Source organism: Mus caroli, chromosome 10 (genome assembly GCF_900094665.2).
Source record: "Mus caroli chromosome 10, CAROLI_EIJ_v1.1, whole genome shotgun sequence".
NCBI lineage: Eukaryota > Metazoa > Chordata > Mammalia > Rodentia > Muridae > Mus > Mus caroli.
This window is the reverse complement of record NC_034579.1, coordinates 34,493,565-34,511,090: the sequence shown is the minus strand read 5'-3', so window position 1 is coordinate 34,511,090 and position 17,526 is coordinate 34,493,565. Positions and strand designations below refer to the sequence as shown.

At 40.7% G+C, this 17,526-nt stretch overlaps 1 protein-coding gene across 1 annotated transcript in view; it reads right to left on the bottom strand.

The window, feature by feature from the left end:
• The window catches only part of Lama4 (laminin subunit alpha 4), a 142,710-nt gene that overhangs the window by 87,140 nt on the left and 38,044 nt on the right, over window positions 1-17,526 (bottom strand). Inside the window, exons 2-4 of the mRNA XM_021173805.2 lie at window positions 17,074-17,175; window positions 11,497-11,621; window positions 5,326-5,406 (exon numbers count right to left, since the gene is read on the bottom strand). Of these exons, the coding sequence (XP_021029464.1) occupies window positions 5,326-5,406; window positions 11,497-11,621; window positions 17,074-17,175 (308 nt within the window). The remainder of the gene's footprint in view (window positions 1-5,325; window positions 5,407-11,496; window positions 11,622-17,073; window positions 17,176-17,526) is intronic.

The window sequence follows — 17,526 nt, the reverse complement described above, 5'->3', positions numbered from 1 at the left end:
CTATGGCCTTTGGTCTCTCAGCCAGCATAAATTATTCATCTATGGAGAATGTGACTGGATTGAATTTCTATCCTTTGCTGCAGTTCACCAAACAGAAAAATATTAGACTATAAGTCTAGGTTCATTGAAATTGGATTCAGATTCATCACAGTGTGCAGCTGGGAATCTTGAGGTCTTGGGGTGGGGTGACAGGTGCTGGTTTATCCATCTTGCATGTAAAGAAAACATCTTTCTTTCTTTCTTTCTTTCTTTCTTTCTTTCTTTCTTTCTTTCTTTCTTTCTCTTTTGCTTTTTGAGACAGGGTCTTCTGTAGCTTAGGTTGACCTTGAACTTGCTATGTAGCAAAGAATGACCTTGACCCTTGTCCTCCTGGTTCTCCTTTTGCTAGGATTACAGGCCTGTGCCACTGTGCTCAGCCTTAAAAAAAAAGGGGGTGGGGAATTTTGATCTATAGCTATTATTGTGCCTCCTTCCTCTTCTACTTGTCTCCATGGGGCACACAGCTGTCACTGAAAGCCTTTTTTGAGAAAACCAAAACTCCTTGCTTGCTTAGTACAGAAATGTTTCTGGGAGGGTCATATTCTAGTCCTCTCTGAGAGTCAGTAAGGAGGTACTTGAAGAGAGAAAAGCCATATTAGAGAACAGGCATCATCTAACTCTGCTTCAAAGGCTGAGAAATAAGGCTAGAGAAACATAAGTGTGCTCAAGATTAGAAGTCCAAAGGCCAGCGGCATGGCAGAGAACAGCACCCAGAACTCTATGAAAGTGATGGAACTGATAGTTGTTCAAAAGACTTGGTGCCTTTTAGAGCGAATTGGGCCAAATTTCTGAATCTTCTTTACTGTTCTTTTCTATCTCGAAGGCCATCATCATTAAAGTCATCATCGCCATCTCTGATGACACTGTCTACTCTGCTTGTGTCTCTTTGCTGGACTCATTTTCCTGTGTATACTTTAGGGGTTCACTTTGGATTTGGTTTGTTTCCCCCCCCCCCCATTCTCCTCTGATCCTCTAGGATCAGCACCTACATGGAAGGAAAATATTCATGGGGGTCTTAGTATGTTCCTTATAGTGCCACCAAATTGAGAGGACGGAAGTATACATTAAAAGCATGTGATTAAAGGCAATGTGGATGACTGAGGCAGAAACATTGAGACCAAATACGTTTGAGATCTGAAAAACAGCATTGAATGCCAGGTCTCTGGGTTTTGACATTGGATTTATCACTAAACAACAATATGAGCTTAGATTAAGTCTCCTCATGGCTCTGTCAGCTCCCCCATCTTTCAAGTGTGCCTCTTGTGGACTGAAGGTCACACTGGATAGGAATGAGAAAAGCAAACTTTCCCAAAACTTAGGCTTGTGAATTTCCCAATTATATACAGTAGCAGCCAACTTCCATTTAAAGTTATTTAGTCAAAAGGCACTCATACAGTGAGCACATACAGAAATCATTCAATAAGAGTTAGTTATTACTGTTAGCATCACAGTTGCAGTCTTAGAACAGACAGATCTAAAGCCCTCATCTGGTGGTTCTGAGGAGTGGATGGGTACCAAGTAGGAGGAGAGAAGGAGAGAGAGGCGGGCAGAGACGTCGTGGACACAACTGTGATGACAAGGTGGGTGGCTGCATTTGATCTATGCTCCTTCACAGGGCAAGAGACAGACTAAGCAGAATGTGTCTTATATTTTAGACCTTCTAACTTGTACACAGTATGACTTCACTTTAAAGAATATTTTCATAGACTAAAACCCTTCCAGTGTTCATTAAAAATAATTTTAGTGTATTTCAAATATAAAAGCAGGTGAAAACTCTGTAAGCCTCTGGCTTTTATATGTCTGTAAAGAAAACCAGAGTGGAATTTCAAATAGAGTATGGACAAAACCAAAAGAAATCAGAGGGCCAGAGAGATGACTCTGTGGTCAAGAGGAGTGGTCAACCCTTTGCTCTTGCAAAGGGTTGGGATTTTGATTCTAGTACCCAAATTTTATCTCACAACCATCACCTCCACTTCCAAGGGATCTGATATGCGTGTCTAGTCTCCTCAGGCAAGCTTTTATACATACAAGATAACTAATATTTTATAAAGCAACAAGCAATCAGATTCAAATGAATAGTAACTCAAGATGTCAGATGATGTCTTGATGAAGTGTGGGGCTTGCAATGGGACTTTGTGATGTGGGATAAGAGATAGTGTCTCACTTTTTTTGCCCTGGCTAGCCCTGAACTAGGCTCAAGCCTCCTGCCTCAGGTATGTAGGACTACAAGTGTATGTATGTACCTGCACCTGGCTTTAGTCCTTACTGTCTACTGCTTTTTGTGAGTGGTTTTCTGGTGTCTCCTCCCCTAGCCTTGGTGTTCCTCAAGGACAAGAGACTGCCTCTTAGATGAACTCATACTAGAATCACTCCACCCTGCACCGTGAGACCACGTTTTGATGTACAGGACCTCTGCACTTTCTCTCTAGGTGGAAGGAGTGTGAAGGGGAGAGTTGGGAAGAACAGGAAAGAGCAGATGGAGCTGAGAGAGTTTCTTATACTGACCCTCTTCATGCAGGCAGTAGATTCTAGAAGGGAAGCTTTCTTCTAGTCCCTTAGTGGATGGTGGATGCAGAGCATTTCAGAAAGATCTAAAAGGTTAGCATGTCTCCCCTGCATCTCAGAGGTTTGTTTAAATGATGCTCTTAAACAGGAGAGCATTTGGGAAAACCAGTGCAAAGACATAACAATAACTTAAATGTGTTTACCCCAAGTGTTCAAATCCTGACTCCCTACTGCCCCACCACCACCACCAGTAATGTGGCTTCAGACAAGTCCCTTGGCACAGTTTCCTCATCAGCACAATGACAAAAATGTGACCTCCTCTCAGAGTGGTTGCAGTGACGATGTAGGTCAGGGAGGATGTAAGAGGTGAGTAAGGGTGACACTAATGCCCTCACAATGTCAAAGGAAAGGGACTCAGGAAGATGAGTCAACTCATCCCAGGCACACCTGATGCCAGTGATGACCAGGAGTCAGTAGCTGCAATGGTTCCCTTGCCACCAGCTACTTGTCACTGAGCATTTGCTAGGTTCCAGGGGCTGTCCTTCACCCCTGGCAGTATTATCTCTCCCCTATCTACCTTCTCCTCACCCTCTTGGTCTCCTTTCTTCCCAAACAGCCCTGCCTTCTGTTTTCATTATATATATATATATATATATATATATATATATATATATGGGTTTTTTTTTGTGTATGCTTGCCTTATGCTTTTTCTTTCCCTCTTCTTAATTCTGTTTCTATTTTTGTGTCATATACACTTGCACCTGCACATGCCCATTTAAGTCTATGTTCTGAGAAAAACACACAAAAGCCCATCTTTTCCATCTGGCTCAGTTTGCTAAACATAATTGCCTTTATCCAGTTTTATCCATTCTCCCCTACAAATGTCATAATTTAGTTCTGCTGAAGACCTAAATAAAATTCTGTTGCATAAATGTGCATTGTCTTATCTACTTATCCACTGATAGAGCTCTCGGCTTCTTCCATATCTTTGCTCACTGTGAACAGTGCAGTAATAAACATGGCCATGCAAATATCTCTGTGGCATACTGTTTAGAATTCCTCTAGCATATAATATGCAACTGGAGTTCTTTCTACAACATAAGTTTTCCAGGGCAATATAAACATCATATCAGATCCTGGCTTACTAGGTAATGGCAGATCCCACAAGCTTCTGATGTGTTCAGGGTAATTATTTAGCTGCAATCATGTGTCTGTAGTGGGTATGCTGCCCTGTGTCAGGGCGGGAACCCCTGTATCCCCATAGAAGTCTTATGTGTACCAGTCTGGCACTTGATCAGCAGAGCCATTAACTCCTCCTGGCAGACACTGGAGAGACCCATTAGCAACACGCTTTGTCCTAACCAAACTATACAGAATTTAACTTCAGACACAGGAGACAAAGCACCACCCTAGCCGGGTACACAATCACCTCAGATCTATGGAGCCAGAGAATGAGTAAATTGTGTGCCTTGTATTTCTGTCTCCAAATGAGGAGCCATGCAATGATTGTGTCACAAATATTAATCACCTCATGTCATCTCCTTTGCCAATCCTCCTATAAAATGATAACCATGTGGGTCCTCAGCTTCTGTTTCCCGCCTGTAACATTGATGGAAAGGAAACGTCTATTCACCAGGTATAAGAATTACCTACCTCTGATACTTTTAAAAGTTAGTATAGCAACATAGAAATCTCTTTTCTTTACCACAAGCTGTGGCTGTTTTTGAGTTTCAGAACTCTGAGAGATACAAGGTGATTTCTTAGAAGACAGATAGCTTTATAATTAAGGATTTATTTCTTAAGCCACAGGCTGAGTTTGTGAGTCCCACTGAGGAGCTGGCCTGCATATGCTGTCCACGAGGTGAGAGGCCTGTGGATATGCTGCTAGACTGAATGTTTGGCCTGTACGCCTGGCCCTTCCCTCCCTGTCTTTATGGAATTACAACATCACGAGGTTGCCTGAGTCCAATGGTGAGGCAAGTGTTCACAGTGTCTCTGTTATAAAGGCCTCTCTGTGAGATTCTTTTAGTTAAAGGCATTTCATCTTAGAGAACAGTGAACAGCTGACAGATGGAATGGATGGCAAATATCTTACTAGGAAATCATTCGGGGGGCGGGGGTTGGGGGGCTCCCATGCTTAGCTCCTGAGGTCTTTCTTCAAACCACACAGTATCTAAAAAGAACATTTTGTAATCACCCAACAGGGACTCAGAACACCCAAGCTTGTGGATTTTATTTTGTAAGAAGAGGAATAATGAGTGAATTAAATAACCAGATAATTTTTTATTCATTTCTCATTCTATGAGCAATAGAGAATTCAAGAGAGGAGTCACTTTCTATTTATTTAGAAAGTCTCACTCTTTATCGGAGAGATATTAATTATAGTACTGGTTTGTAGTGTTGGAAAGAGCAGAGACTGTCACCAGAGTCATCTAGAGAATCTTCCCAGCACACCCAGATTCATTTCCTTCCTTCCCCATCATATTCCGAGATATGACCCTGGTCTGGACCACAAGGGGAGATTCTATCGTAGCTGTTCTGAGACATGAAGTTTGAGGACAACACCCTACTTGGGGTTCTGAAATGCTTTTCCCACCCCCAATTTGTGCATCAACCTCAAAACCTTTTGAACAGAAACACAGTAGAGTTGATGTGCACATGTGTGTGTGCGTGTGCACACACGGTCGCGTACACACACCCACACCCACACCCACACCCACACACACACAAAGCTTCCTCCAGCCCAACAGGAAAAAAAAGAAAGAATTTTTTTCTATTTACCTTTCACAGTTAGGTCCAACATAATTTTCTTTACAAATACACCGAACAGCTCCATTTTTCCTGTAGCAGGATTCTGCAAAGCTAGAATTGTTACACATGTTAGAAGGCATCTCATTGTCACCGATCTGTGATGCTGGAGAAAGGGGCTGGCTGAACTTCGGATTAGGTCATTTCTACCTGGTTGTCCTCCAAACAAGTGCATTATGCTTAAACTGTTACCTTTCAGGGGAGACTGGACCAGCAAGCCCAGACTGAAAACCCTACTTACTCCATGTGAGGCCATCTCCCAGGTATACCATTACACATCTCTATTTAGAGGTGGTTTATTAGTTTTGCTTGAAGCTGTGGGGATTTCTAGCATAGCAGGTTATATATATATATATGTATATACATGCACACACATATACTCAAATATATAACTTCAATTCAAATATATATATAAGTATTCAAATATATGATATATTCAAATATATAACTTCAATTCAAATGTATATAACTATTCAAATATATAGTATATATTCAAATATGTAATAATTTCAATTCACATATAGAAAATTTCAAATATATACATATATTCAAATATGTAAATATAAATTCAAATGTGTATATAATATTTACTTTTCAAATGCAAATTTAAAACATATGCTCAAAACCCAGAAATAAAAAATTTACTGGTAAATTTTAGACTTGTATAGAGTTTTCTCAAATTTCTGCCACTTTCTGTGTTAGAAGTTTCTGTCTAGTTTTTCTATGCTCAACCTCTTTTTTTTTTTGATTTTTTGAGACAGGGTTGCTCTGTGTAGCCCTGGCTGTCCTGGAACTCACTCTGTAGACCAGGCTGGCCTTGAACTAAGAAATCCTCCTGCCTCTGCCTCCCAAGTGCTGGAATTAAAGGCATGTACCACCACTGCCCAGCTTCAACCTCTGTTTTTAAAGATCAGGAGCCAGTCCTAAATGACATCATCCATAGAGTCTTAACCTTTTTCTCTGTGTACTTGTAAGTCTCAGGACTAAGGGTCAAGGGGTCAAAGTAGATCAAAGAGCCAAAAACAAGTCTTCAAGAAAGAAATAGGGTCCATAATAAAAATATTCGTATCTATAACTATTTATCTGTATCTATCTATACCATCTATCTCCCCTCGGATTCCTCCTTTCTTTTTTTTTCTCCCACTTCCTCTTTTTTATTTTTTCTTAAGGTAGGAAAAAAAATGAAGATATAAAACAGAAAAGTAATAAAAAGTATCGGTCCAGCAGAATAAATAGCTACCCTAATTTACTGGGACAGAAGAAATGGAGAGTTACCCTTTCAAGTATGAAAAATTTCACAGTGAGACACAAGTTGCGCGACATGTGGGTGTGACTTTAGCGTGTGACTTTTGCGTTCTGTTTGGCTTCTGTACTGTGCAATCAGAGAGTGACCTAATGATGGTTGGGGAAAAGCAAATGGGCATGTCTGCTTTGTTAAAGGTGATTATAACATCAGGATGAAAACAGTGTATGCTCCTCATTCAAAGGTGATAGTCCCAATTTATTTTCTCATCAGTTTGGTGAAAACATTCCAAAAACATTGCATTCACTTGGCATTCTACCCTTTATTTTGTCTGATTTATTCCTTAGTTGACCTAAAGAAGTCTTGCCCTTTGTATCCAGAAAAAGAACAAATATTCGTGTATCTTTCTTTGAAGGTGTTCCAGCCAGCTAGCCTAAAGCTCAAAGAGGAAGCGTCTGCCTGGGGTGTCTGGAGTGCTGCACGTTTATTTGATGTCTTATGGTTTCAAACAGATCTCATTTTCCTTAAGTGGAACGATTAACACAGCTGCCGGTTGACATGGAGGTTATCTGGTCAGCCCTAGAATAAACAAGTAGACTCTATGCAAATGGCCTTGGGAACCACGTCAGGGCCATTGGTTGATTTCCATGGTGCAGGCTTTGAGGCAGTGTGGTACCAACCACGGATGTTCAGTTTTGTTGTCACTAGCATTAAAATTAAAATTAAGGAAATCCCTAGTATTGGATGTGAAAATGAAAACCTGATGCCTTCCTCAGTCCACTCTGACTTCTGTTGTGCAATGGGGAAGGTGGATTTGCTCTGGGAAAACCCTAAAGTTTAAGGAAAAATCGAAATTAAAAAAAAATGTGTTTGCTTACATATCTCAAGCATTACCTCCTTGCTTAAAAATAACATTTACTTTTATTTTAGCTATGTGTCAGTGTGTGTGCCTATGAGCCTCTAAGGACCCCTGAGGAGGCCTGGAGAGGGTATCCATCTCTTAAAGCTGGAGTTACAGGCAGCTCTGGTTTTCTGGGTGTTGGGAACAGAATACTAGTCCTTTGCAAGAGCAGCAAGCACTCTTAAGTGCTAAGTTACTTTTCTGCCTCTTCTCCCTTTGTTTTCGGATGTGTTTTTAACTGGAAAACCCAAGTCCTAGGTCATCAACTTGAGCCATAGATCTTTCCAGTATAATTCAGATCCCAAACTAGGTGTGTGTCTGAGAAGTTGCCTGATACCTCCTTAGTTTAGACAGATACTTATTTTTTTTTAAATAGAAAGTAGCAATATGAATAGTTTTTTTAAAAACTGAAAATGACAGTGGGGCATTTGACTTTTTGTAATATATCTGGTTAATGCGTGAGATAGTTCATGAGCTAAATCAATACTAAAAGCAGACCTTTTGGGGGCCCAGCTGAATCTTATCAGTTTTGTGATGAAAACCTAACCCATCCCTGTCCCTGTGAAGTCAGTTTTCCTCAAATAGAACCATTGCCACTACAAATCTCAGAGGCCTCTCAAATCCATCCTTCCCACCCCACAGAATATTGCTTACTCACAGATAGCATAATTTTGTGTTTGTTTTAATTTTCTGCAGATTTTATTGTATCAGGTCTTGTACCACAGAGAAGATTGTAAGGTTTTTTTGTATGTGAACACGCTTCCACTTGGAAATGCATTTCTGAGGGTCTTCAGCTGCTGCTTTGGATCCTAGATGTGTGGTCTCTTGATGGCTTCGGAAACTGCTTCTGAGCTGAGGGCCAGAGACTCATTACCTAGCTGTCAATTTCTGCTGCTTTTATCGAAGGGCTAACAGCCAGAAGCAGTACTTCTTGCTCAACTAAATTACTGGATAATCGGTCTCAAAAGAGAAAGGGCCATTTGCTGCAGGCATGTAAAATCTGCTGTACTTTTGACCTAGTGAAATATGGCTTTCAGCTGTTGGATAGATACACTGCTGGCAAGAAATACCAGTTTCATATTGGCCTGATTTCATGTAGACAAAGGTTCCCAGTCTGTAGGGAACCATATTTTAGAGGTTTGATACCTTAAGACACTCATGCCAGATAATTGAGATGAGGAAGACCTGCCATGTGAATGGAGCAGAAGTGCAAATCATGAAGATGTAATTAAGAGGAACCGTTTAAGATTGCTTTCCTAATTCCTGTTCCTGTCTAAAGAAATTGTCTAAGGCCCGAGCTTCTACATCCTTTTCTGAGCAGATAAGGGTATATGGCATCCTCATATGGGCAAATAAGTGAAGCTTGTTATTAGAGGTAAATATATTTAAATGCGGTAAATCTTAAGTGTGGTGAAAGTCTCCTCAGATGTGGTTAGGATTGATGTTTGAGAACAGAATCCTAATGAGCCTTTAAAGACTACACCCCAATGAGGCTGACATTCTTGAGTGAAAATAACAGAATGTTAATGTTTGTACTCTTCACTCTCCCTCTCAGGACTGTTCATCTTACACACATTACTAATACTGTCAGACATGACAGATCACTAAGGAAAGTCTGAAACAGTTTAATGGTTTCTGAAAGATGCCACTGTAGAGCTTCTGACTTCACTGTCTGACAGGCATGCTGTAAGATTTGAACGCAGTTGATCCCTCAAGTGACTAGGGAAGACAAGGGAGAAATCTGGTTGTCATTTTTTCTTTTAAACTTATCAGTGTGTAGGGGGGCAGATCTTTGGGCCCTTTTTGTTGTGTGCATATGTGTATATGTGTGTTTGCTTGTGCATTTCTCGGTGTGTGTGTATAGGTGAGAGATTGATGTGAAATGTGCTCAGCGACTGTTCTCAAATTCTCTCCAGCTTATGTCTCAAGGCAGCGTCTCTCACTGGAACCCAGAACTCAGTGATTCAGCTAGTTGACCTAACCAGATTGTTCCTGTGATCTGGATGCTGGGGTTAAAGACAAGTTGCCACACCTGCCCAGCATTTATACTGGTTCTGTGAATCGAAATCCTGGTCCTCATTAATACATGGCAATATCTATTGAGCTGTGTCTCAGCCCAGTACTAGGATTCTCTAAAGTAATTCATTTAATTTACGTTCTGCAATTACTATCCATTGTGTAAATATTGCCTATAAGTATAACAGTGCCTGGCACAGAGTATTAGAAAAGTTACTATGTTCTATGTTTAGCAAAGCCATATCTACTTTTGCTTTTCCACATGGCCCATACATATCGCTACATCCAGTCTCACAGCCCTACTGTTGGTCCTCAACCTTACTATAACTTACTTACAAGGAAAATAAGCTGAGTTCAAAGCAGGCAAAAGAACCAAGGGATGGAACCAAAATTTAAAGCTAGTCTAACAAAAACCCTAAATCTCCCAGAGAGCAGTACACAGAGACAAGGTAACTAGTCTGAGACCATACAGGTCCTATGTGTCAAGACAGAAATATGAAGGTAGGTTGGTGATTCTGTTTACTTATGGTATATTTAAAACACACATAATCTCTGACCTCCTGTTTTTAACAAAGCGCTTCTGTAACTCTTGACATTGTCAAGTGAAAGACTTCTATTTCTTGGTTTATAAGAAGCCTCTACACTATATTTGAGTATGCTAATGAGGACACTTTGTGACACTTTAATCGAGTCAGTGTGGGAGTGGACACTAGAGAAAACATCCACGTGGCCAGAGGGCTAGAACTTTCAACATCCCACCACCTCCAACCTCTGAGCTCAATGACTAATGACCTGGATGAGAAGCCTGGAGCAGTGAGGCTTGGGGGAGCTTCCAGATTCTTCACATATGGAGACTGAAAAGAGGGGTTCTGCACCCTCTCCTTTTGTTCCCCTATATTTTCCTTTCTACATTATATATGTCTTTTATACATTATTTATTTCCATATATTTCCTTTTAGGTTACTTCTTTTGGCTTTTCCAAATGAATTGTATCATTAAAAAAAAACTGATCGTCATAAGTATAATGCTGTTTTGGGTTTTGTGAATAATTGTAGTGAATAATTAAACAAGAGAGTGCTTAAGGGAGCCCCAGATTTGCAGTTGAATGGTCAGAAGTGTGAGTAGACTCATATTCATATTTCTGACTGGCATCTGTAGTGGGGGCAGACTTATGGGACTGAAGCCTTACCCCAGGGGCTGTCCTACCTTTAGGTACTTTCATTCAGAACTGAACTAATTGTAGGACACCCCATTGGTGCTAGGAATTGGAGAGCTGGTTAGTTTTATATTTCGAAACTATTTTAATTCTACGCTTTTATTTTTCAGTTCTATGGATAAAATCCAGGGGTTTATATGTGTCAGGTAAGTGCTCTACCAGTATGCCACATTCTTAGTCCTTCCATGGTACCATTCTCTCTCACTAGATTTCTCCCTTACTATGCACTTAAAAATGCATTATTTTCATTTATGCCCAATGGATAGGGCTATTCTCAGTAGTTCCACACTCTAGTCACAACATAGCTGGGAGTTACTGATTGGTTCTCAGCATCCTTTTTTTTTGTGTTTTAATTCTGGTTGGAAAGCATATTTGATTGCTTCATGCAGGGAATCAACTACTCCAGAAGAGTCAGAAGGGGAAATGCTTTAGAGAACAAGTATGTCTGTTGCTATTCCTTGTGTAGGTTGTTTAGGTTATGTAGGTTGAAGGAAAGCTAGGAAAGGATGGGATGGCTGTGGTTGGGACACTGAGGTGATTTCATTGACTTTATGATTATGATAATATTTTGGAAACAGTTGTTCCGGTGAGTGCTTAAACTCTACCCCCCAAAGTGTATGTAGACCAGAGCACTTTCTTACACTTTTCTCAACTTGAAACATTCAGTTTTGCCTATGGACAAACCCCAGAACTATGCATAGAGCTAAAAAAAATAATAATAAATGTGAGAGTAGTCATTTGGAGAAACTGTCTTTCTTTAGGACTTACTTGGCCAGGTGGGGCAAGGGACAGGGGCACGGCTGGCAGAACCGGGGTGTGCCTCTGATGGAGTCTCCAATATAGCCATCCAGACATTTTTCACAGTGCTCTCCTGTTGTGTTCCGCTGGCAGTGCTGTAGGACAGGAGACAGGAGTATTGAGAAGAATGAAGAAAGGTCAGAGAGAGCAAATGTAAGCACCCTAGCTTACTTCAAACAAAGGGACGTCAGCCAACCAGAATACATGGTATGTGGCAACATAAAGGACTCATGTAAGTGCTAGTCAGAGCTAGAGGTGTAGATGAAGGTGGAGGCATGCACCCTGCAGGTCTATGTGTGCACTGGCAGGCTGGGACTCTGCTTGGAGTCTGTATGCAGAGGGGACTCATCAGTCAACCATCTTGATTCAGAAAGATAATTAGAGTTACCATACTCTAGGTGTTCTGGATGCTTAGGCTTACTGACTTGGTAATGAAAATGAAATGAAAATAAATAATATTCCCATAGTGCTTAACTATGAGAGTGGAAACGATGATTTATGGGCACAGAAGAGCAAATATGTCAGGCTGTGGCACACATACATCAGAAGGAAGATAAAGGTCCTTCTACTAATGGTTTCCTATCTTGGTTAACAACACATGTGAAATAGCAGGCAGGTTGGTTTTTATAATTTCCCATTTCTGATAAGGGTAACAAACAGGAAGAAGGGCATAAACTAGGCTCTTCTTATTGGAGATCTGCAGCACGTTTCAAAATCTCCAGAAAGTTCTCTTTAGTTCTCCCCTCACAGTCCTATCTGTGTCCCACTATCCACATCAAGTTACCTGTCCCAGGCTCACCCTTCTTCTCTAACACACTGGATAATCTAGCACTGTATTACAATTAACATGTGTGAAGTAGGCCCTCAGTACAGTGCAGTAGTCCAACAGGAGGAATCCTATGTGGATAACAAACTACCCTGACTGCATTCTCCTTAAGTATTTGGCCTACCATTAGGTATGGCTCTGAAATATAATTATGCAGCAGAAAATAAATTAGAATATGGCTTAGACAGTCTGATCAATGAGAACTCTTAAAAAGAAAATTTAACATGTAGGCAAGAGTTTGTTCCTTCATAGTCTTTAAAACTGTGTCATGTGCTCAGCCACATCTCAGAAAATATTAAGAAAAATTAATGGAGGAAAGAGAAAACATGAAATGATGAACCAGCATCTGGAGCAAGGAAAAGCAATAAAAATCCCAAATGAGCCTGAACTTGGGACAGTGTCTTTCCCAGGAAAGTCAATGGAGCTGTATCCTACTACCATACATCTGAACCACGAGGCATTTGTAAGAATGCTTGTAAATTAGAGACAGATTTGTCTGAGTCCTTGTTACATGGACGAAACAGGTCTGTGTAGAAGAAAACACACTAAGATCATAGGCCATCTCCTCGTAGCTGAAGTGACTGTTAAGGCACAGAAACAAGGCAATTCTCAGTTCTGTCTTTTTGTCACTTGAGATGCTTAAGAAACCCCTTCGAGGCTTTGGTTGTGTTTGTAGTAGCCATGGGTGTCAGTATTCATAGACACAACACGCAATCTCTCAGTCTCTAAAATATCAGAGTGCAAACACTGCCTTTTTTTCACCTTCCTCTTTTAAACAACTTGTTATGAATTCCCCTAGAAGGGGAATATCTGAGGGGAAGAGGGAGGGAGCTGGTAAAGATAGTGCCAGAGGCAGAGAGAAAGGACCCTCACTCTTCATTTTCTAACTAGTTCACTTGGAGCAGTGCCCTGATCCCCCCACCCTCCTCTCCTTTCTCTGTACAATGGAGCTTTAGACTAGATGACCTTCAGGATTCCTCTCGCTCTGAAAGTCTTTAACCCTGAAACTGCAAAATGCTCCGTCACCTTCCGCACTCTGGCATTTTCCAGACAGGAAAATACCTGACAGCAATAAATGTTATTGGGGAGGGTCAAGAGCCATAGTTTAAGAAGCAGGGATCTACCTAAAATGTTGGTATCCTCACTAATTAATAAGAGTTTAATGGGTTTGTGATGAGAATGGGATATGTCCATCAGCACTCCTTAAATTTCAGTGTGCACATATGTCTCATAATAAACCAAGGGAAGTTCAGATTCTGATGCACGACATCTGGGCTGCAACCTGAGAGTCCATATAGCAATCAAGCACCTATGTAATTGCTAATGCTGCTGGTTTGGGCTCCAGTCAAAGAAACAAGTGTCTGGACAGTATTACGTGCTAATTAGTCACTCTAATTGGGTCTGAGCCATAGTCTCCAGCAAAGGGCAATTTACCTTATATTGCATAAAAGGAGTGGCATAGGTAGCTCATAAATTAGAAAATTAAAAGTTTTTTTTTTTTTTTGCATTGAAGTCAGCATCTTTTCAGTATCTAATATATCCATCCCAATGACAAGCTTGGATTAAGCTGACTCATGACAGATAAGGAGCTGAAACTGGTATTAAGATGAGGAAGACCCAGTTTCTTTATTTCAGGATCATGAAAACAAAACAAAGACCAGCCTTGTGCGTTCAGGGATATGACCGAGGAATGTGAAGGTTTAGTGGAGATGCTGATACTTGAACCAGGCTTTGAAGTTGTCCTTCAAGAAGTCTCCCATGGGGACAATCTGTAAGCACAGAGATGGCTTAGGTAATAGTGTGTTCAGTGTGGCTGGAGGCAGGAACCTTTGGAGCATCTTAAAAAGAGGGATTCTTTGACTTGGGCTTTTGAAAGACAGTTCCATTGTCATCAGGTGACAGATTAGAGGGAACACAGTGTGTGGTTGGGAGGCTGAGGCAGAGGTCATGGAGGGGTGGTGTGGTCCTAAAATGAGGTAGTGGCAAGTCATAGAAGAGAGGCAGCCACTTAACAGTTTGAGTTGTTGGGATCTTGGATCAGATTAATGTTGGGGAGGAAATGGAAGTTGATGAGGACAATGGGGCCTTCTGATAGAATGATGCTTTCAGTAAGGTAGGGAATGTAAGAGAAGGGACAAGTGTTGGAAGGCAATGATGGGCATTGTATAGAGAATCTAGTATCAGCATTCAATTCCTGGTACATTCTGTACTGATGGGTACAAAGCATCAGGGAACTCCATCAAGCTATTCATGCTTAGCATTCTTTAGACCTTGAGACTTTTTGACTCTCTGTCACACTTTGGCTATCATGGAGCCAAACTGATGGCTATTTGGAAAAAATATCGTTTTTTTTTTTTTTTTTTTTTTTGTAATAGACTCAAAAAATCACCAAAACTTGTATATAGCAACATGCCCATCAATAGTGATTTTATTGTTGTGGTTTTTTTTTTTTTTAGCAATGTTTTATCTAGCCTCAGATTCTTGGACACTTTAACAGTGCCAGGTATAAATTCCATCTCATGGAGTGGGCCTTAAAGCCAATCAGAGTGTTTGGTTACTCCCATAACATTTGTGCCAATATTACACTGGTAGGCAAGTTCCTATTGTAGGTCTGGGGTTTGTAGCTGGGTAATGTAGATGATCACTTTTCTCCTCTGAGAGTGTGAGACTATCTCCCAGCATCATGAAGGCTAGTGAGTAGAAATGAAGCTTCTAGTTGGGTACCAGTTCAATTTCTCCACATTCAATGTCGGAAGTTATCAGTGTCTTCAGCAATAGGGCCCTCCCATCAGGTTGTGGAGAGTAACCAATAGCCTTATCAATACCCTGTGATTCTTTTTTTGGGGGGGGAGGGGTGTCCTTTATTGGTTAGTGATCTTTTGTTTAATTAAATACAAATTGTGCACTTTTTAAAAATTAAATTTATAAGAATATAAATATGTTAACTTGGAGAATAGGTTGTGGGTGATTTTTTTCTCCTTGAATTTTAAATACTTTTAATATATATTATGTATTTAATATTACATATACATAATGTTTATTATTTTCACACTGAGCATAGTTTATTTAAATTAGAGGAAAGAACCTATTTCTCTCTGAATAGAGTATTAATGGGGGTGGGGACTGCCATCAATATGAGAGGAATGGTTATTTCTTTCTGTGTGAATTTTCCATCTTACAACAAAGTAATTATAGGAAGATTGACAGTTGATGCACATGAGTGTTTAATGGCCCAGTGCACTGCCAGAGTCGGGGAAGGGTCCTGAGACACTGAGTCTCCCCAGAAGCTCATGTCCAGATTAAAGCCTACAGCTGTTCCTGTTCTGACAACATCATCACAGCTGTGGCTCTATCCTCGCTCTTGATGGACCCTGACAGAGTGAGCTTTTCTGCCTCTTTACCTCTTTCTGATTACTGATCTTGCCAGTTGCTTCATGGCAGCTGATGGGCTTGGTAAGCTCTTCCATCTTACAGTTTAATAGACCAGGTAACAGAAAGCTGTATTAATTGGTCACATTACCAGCAATGTACATTGTTTGTTCAAGTCTATGCATGGGATTTCCCCCCCAAATGTCACTGGGATTAAAATAACAGGAAACCGGAAATGCAAGCATTAAAAAGGGGTAGATTTTTGGCAGCTGTGTATGCCTCCAGGGCTGTGGAGGACATCCTGGATGTAATGGTTATTTAGGGGGAGAGGGTAAGACAAATATCATGTTTAAAAAAACCTACAAAATAAAAATTTAATGATTCCCCAATTAATTCGTTGTCTCTAGAAAAGTGACAACCACTAGTTTCATAATAATGGTTTCTAATTTGCATCTTAATGTGAAATGTGAGTCAAATTGCAACTTGAAGCCATATGACACAGAGGCCACCTATAATAAAATTGTCTGTTCAGTAGAGATAGTTATGCAATTCTGAGTGTATTTAGGTAGGTATTGTGCTTTAAAATGGAACTACTCTTGCAGTTTGTGAAAGGTTCTTTTTCCATATGGAAATCTGAAGCACAGAATTTTCCTGCTTTATAGTTGTTGAAGAGGAACTTGATTAGAACGCATAAACTTTAAATGTGGGTGTGGCTTCTCCCGGAGCTGCTCTGGTGGGCGTGGCTTCTCCTGGAACCACTCTCATCAGTACTCCAATGCTAAGTTTTACTGAGTTGTCAATCCATTCTTGAAAATGAGAAGTATTCAGCAAGGCTTTTACATTATCGGCCTCCTCTGACTTCATCAGCATCTTACTGTCTGAAAAACAGTTTGCTGGGAAATTCATTTTAGTGAAGGAAAGAAAAAGTCTCTTTCAGGCTTGACTGCCGAATTAAACAGCAAAAAGACAAAGCATTTGTCTCCATTGGCTATCTGGTTTAGACAACTCTTTAAAAACTAATTTGTACCCATAGACTTGGTTGTCTTACGTGCTGTGACAGGCGATGGTACAACCGCTTAACTGTGGTTTATGTAAGATGAAGCTGAGCACATGGCTGACTGTATATTACAGAGGAGTCTGGAGGGTGGGGGCCTCCTCTGTGTATTGTCTCCAAGCCACTACCACTAGTCTACGGCAGGAAGCCAGCTGCCAGGGGAGGGAAGACAGCATCCTCCTGGAGCACACGGGGCCGCTTCCAATCAGAAGGCGTTCACACAATATGTTTTATAAGAAAAATGGAAATGTAGAAAAGAGCTTGATTGACCGTTTGCAGCTGCATGTCCCTGACTTACCAGACAGAATCCGGAGCCATCCAAGCACTCATGGGAATTGCCATTACAGTCACAGGGTGCACATTCTCCTGACAGTGTGCGGAAGAATCCAGCGTCACATCTCTGAAACAGACAGTGACATACATTTTCATTATTGGGAGGATGTATTCTGGTCAACTTTTGTGGAGGTAAGTAATAAGAGATGTTTATTAAGTTAAATATTCTTAACAAAATGCCAAATGTGGGCTATTTGTAAGGCCATTCATCGACAGACAATTACACAATCTTCTTTGTTATACAATTACTTTCTTTTGTTTTTTTTTTCCTGCTTTACACCAGAGGAACACTTTTGTTTTGTTTTGTTTTGTTTTGTTTTATGAGACAGGGTTTCTCTGTATAGCCCTGGCTGTCCTGGAACTCACTTTGTAGACCAGGCTGGCCTTGAACTCAGAAATCTGCCTGCCTCTGCCTCCC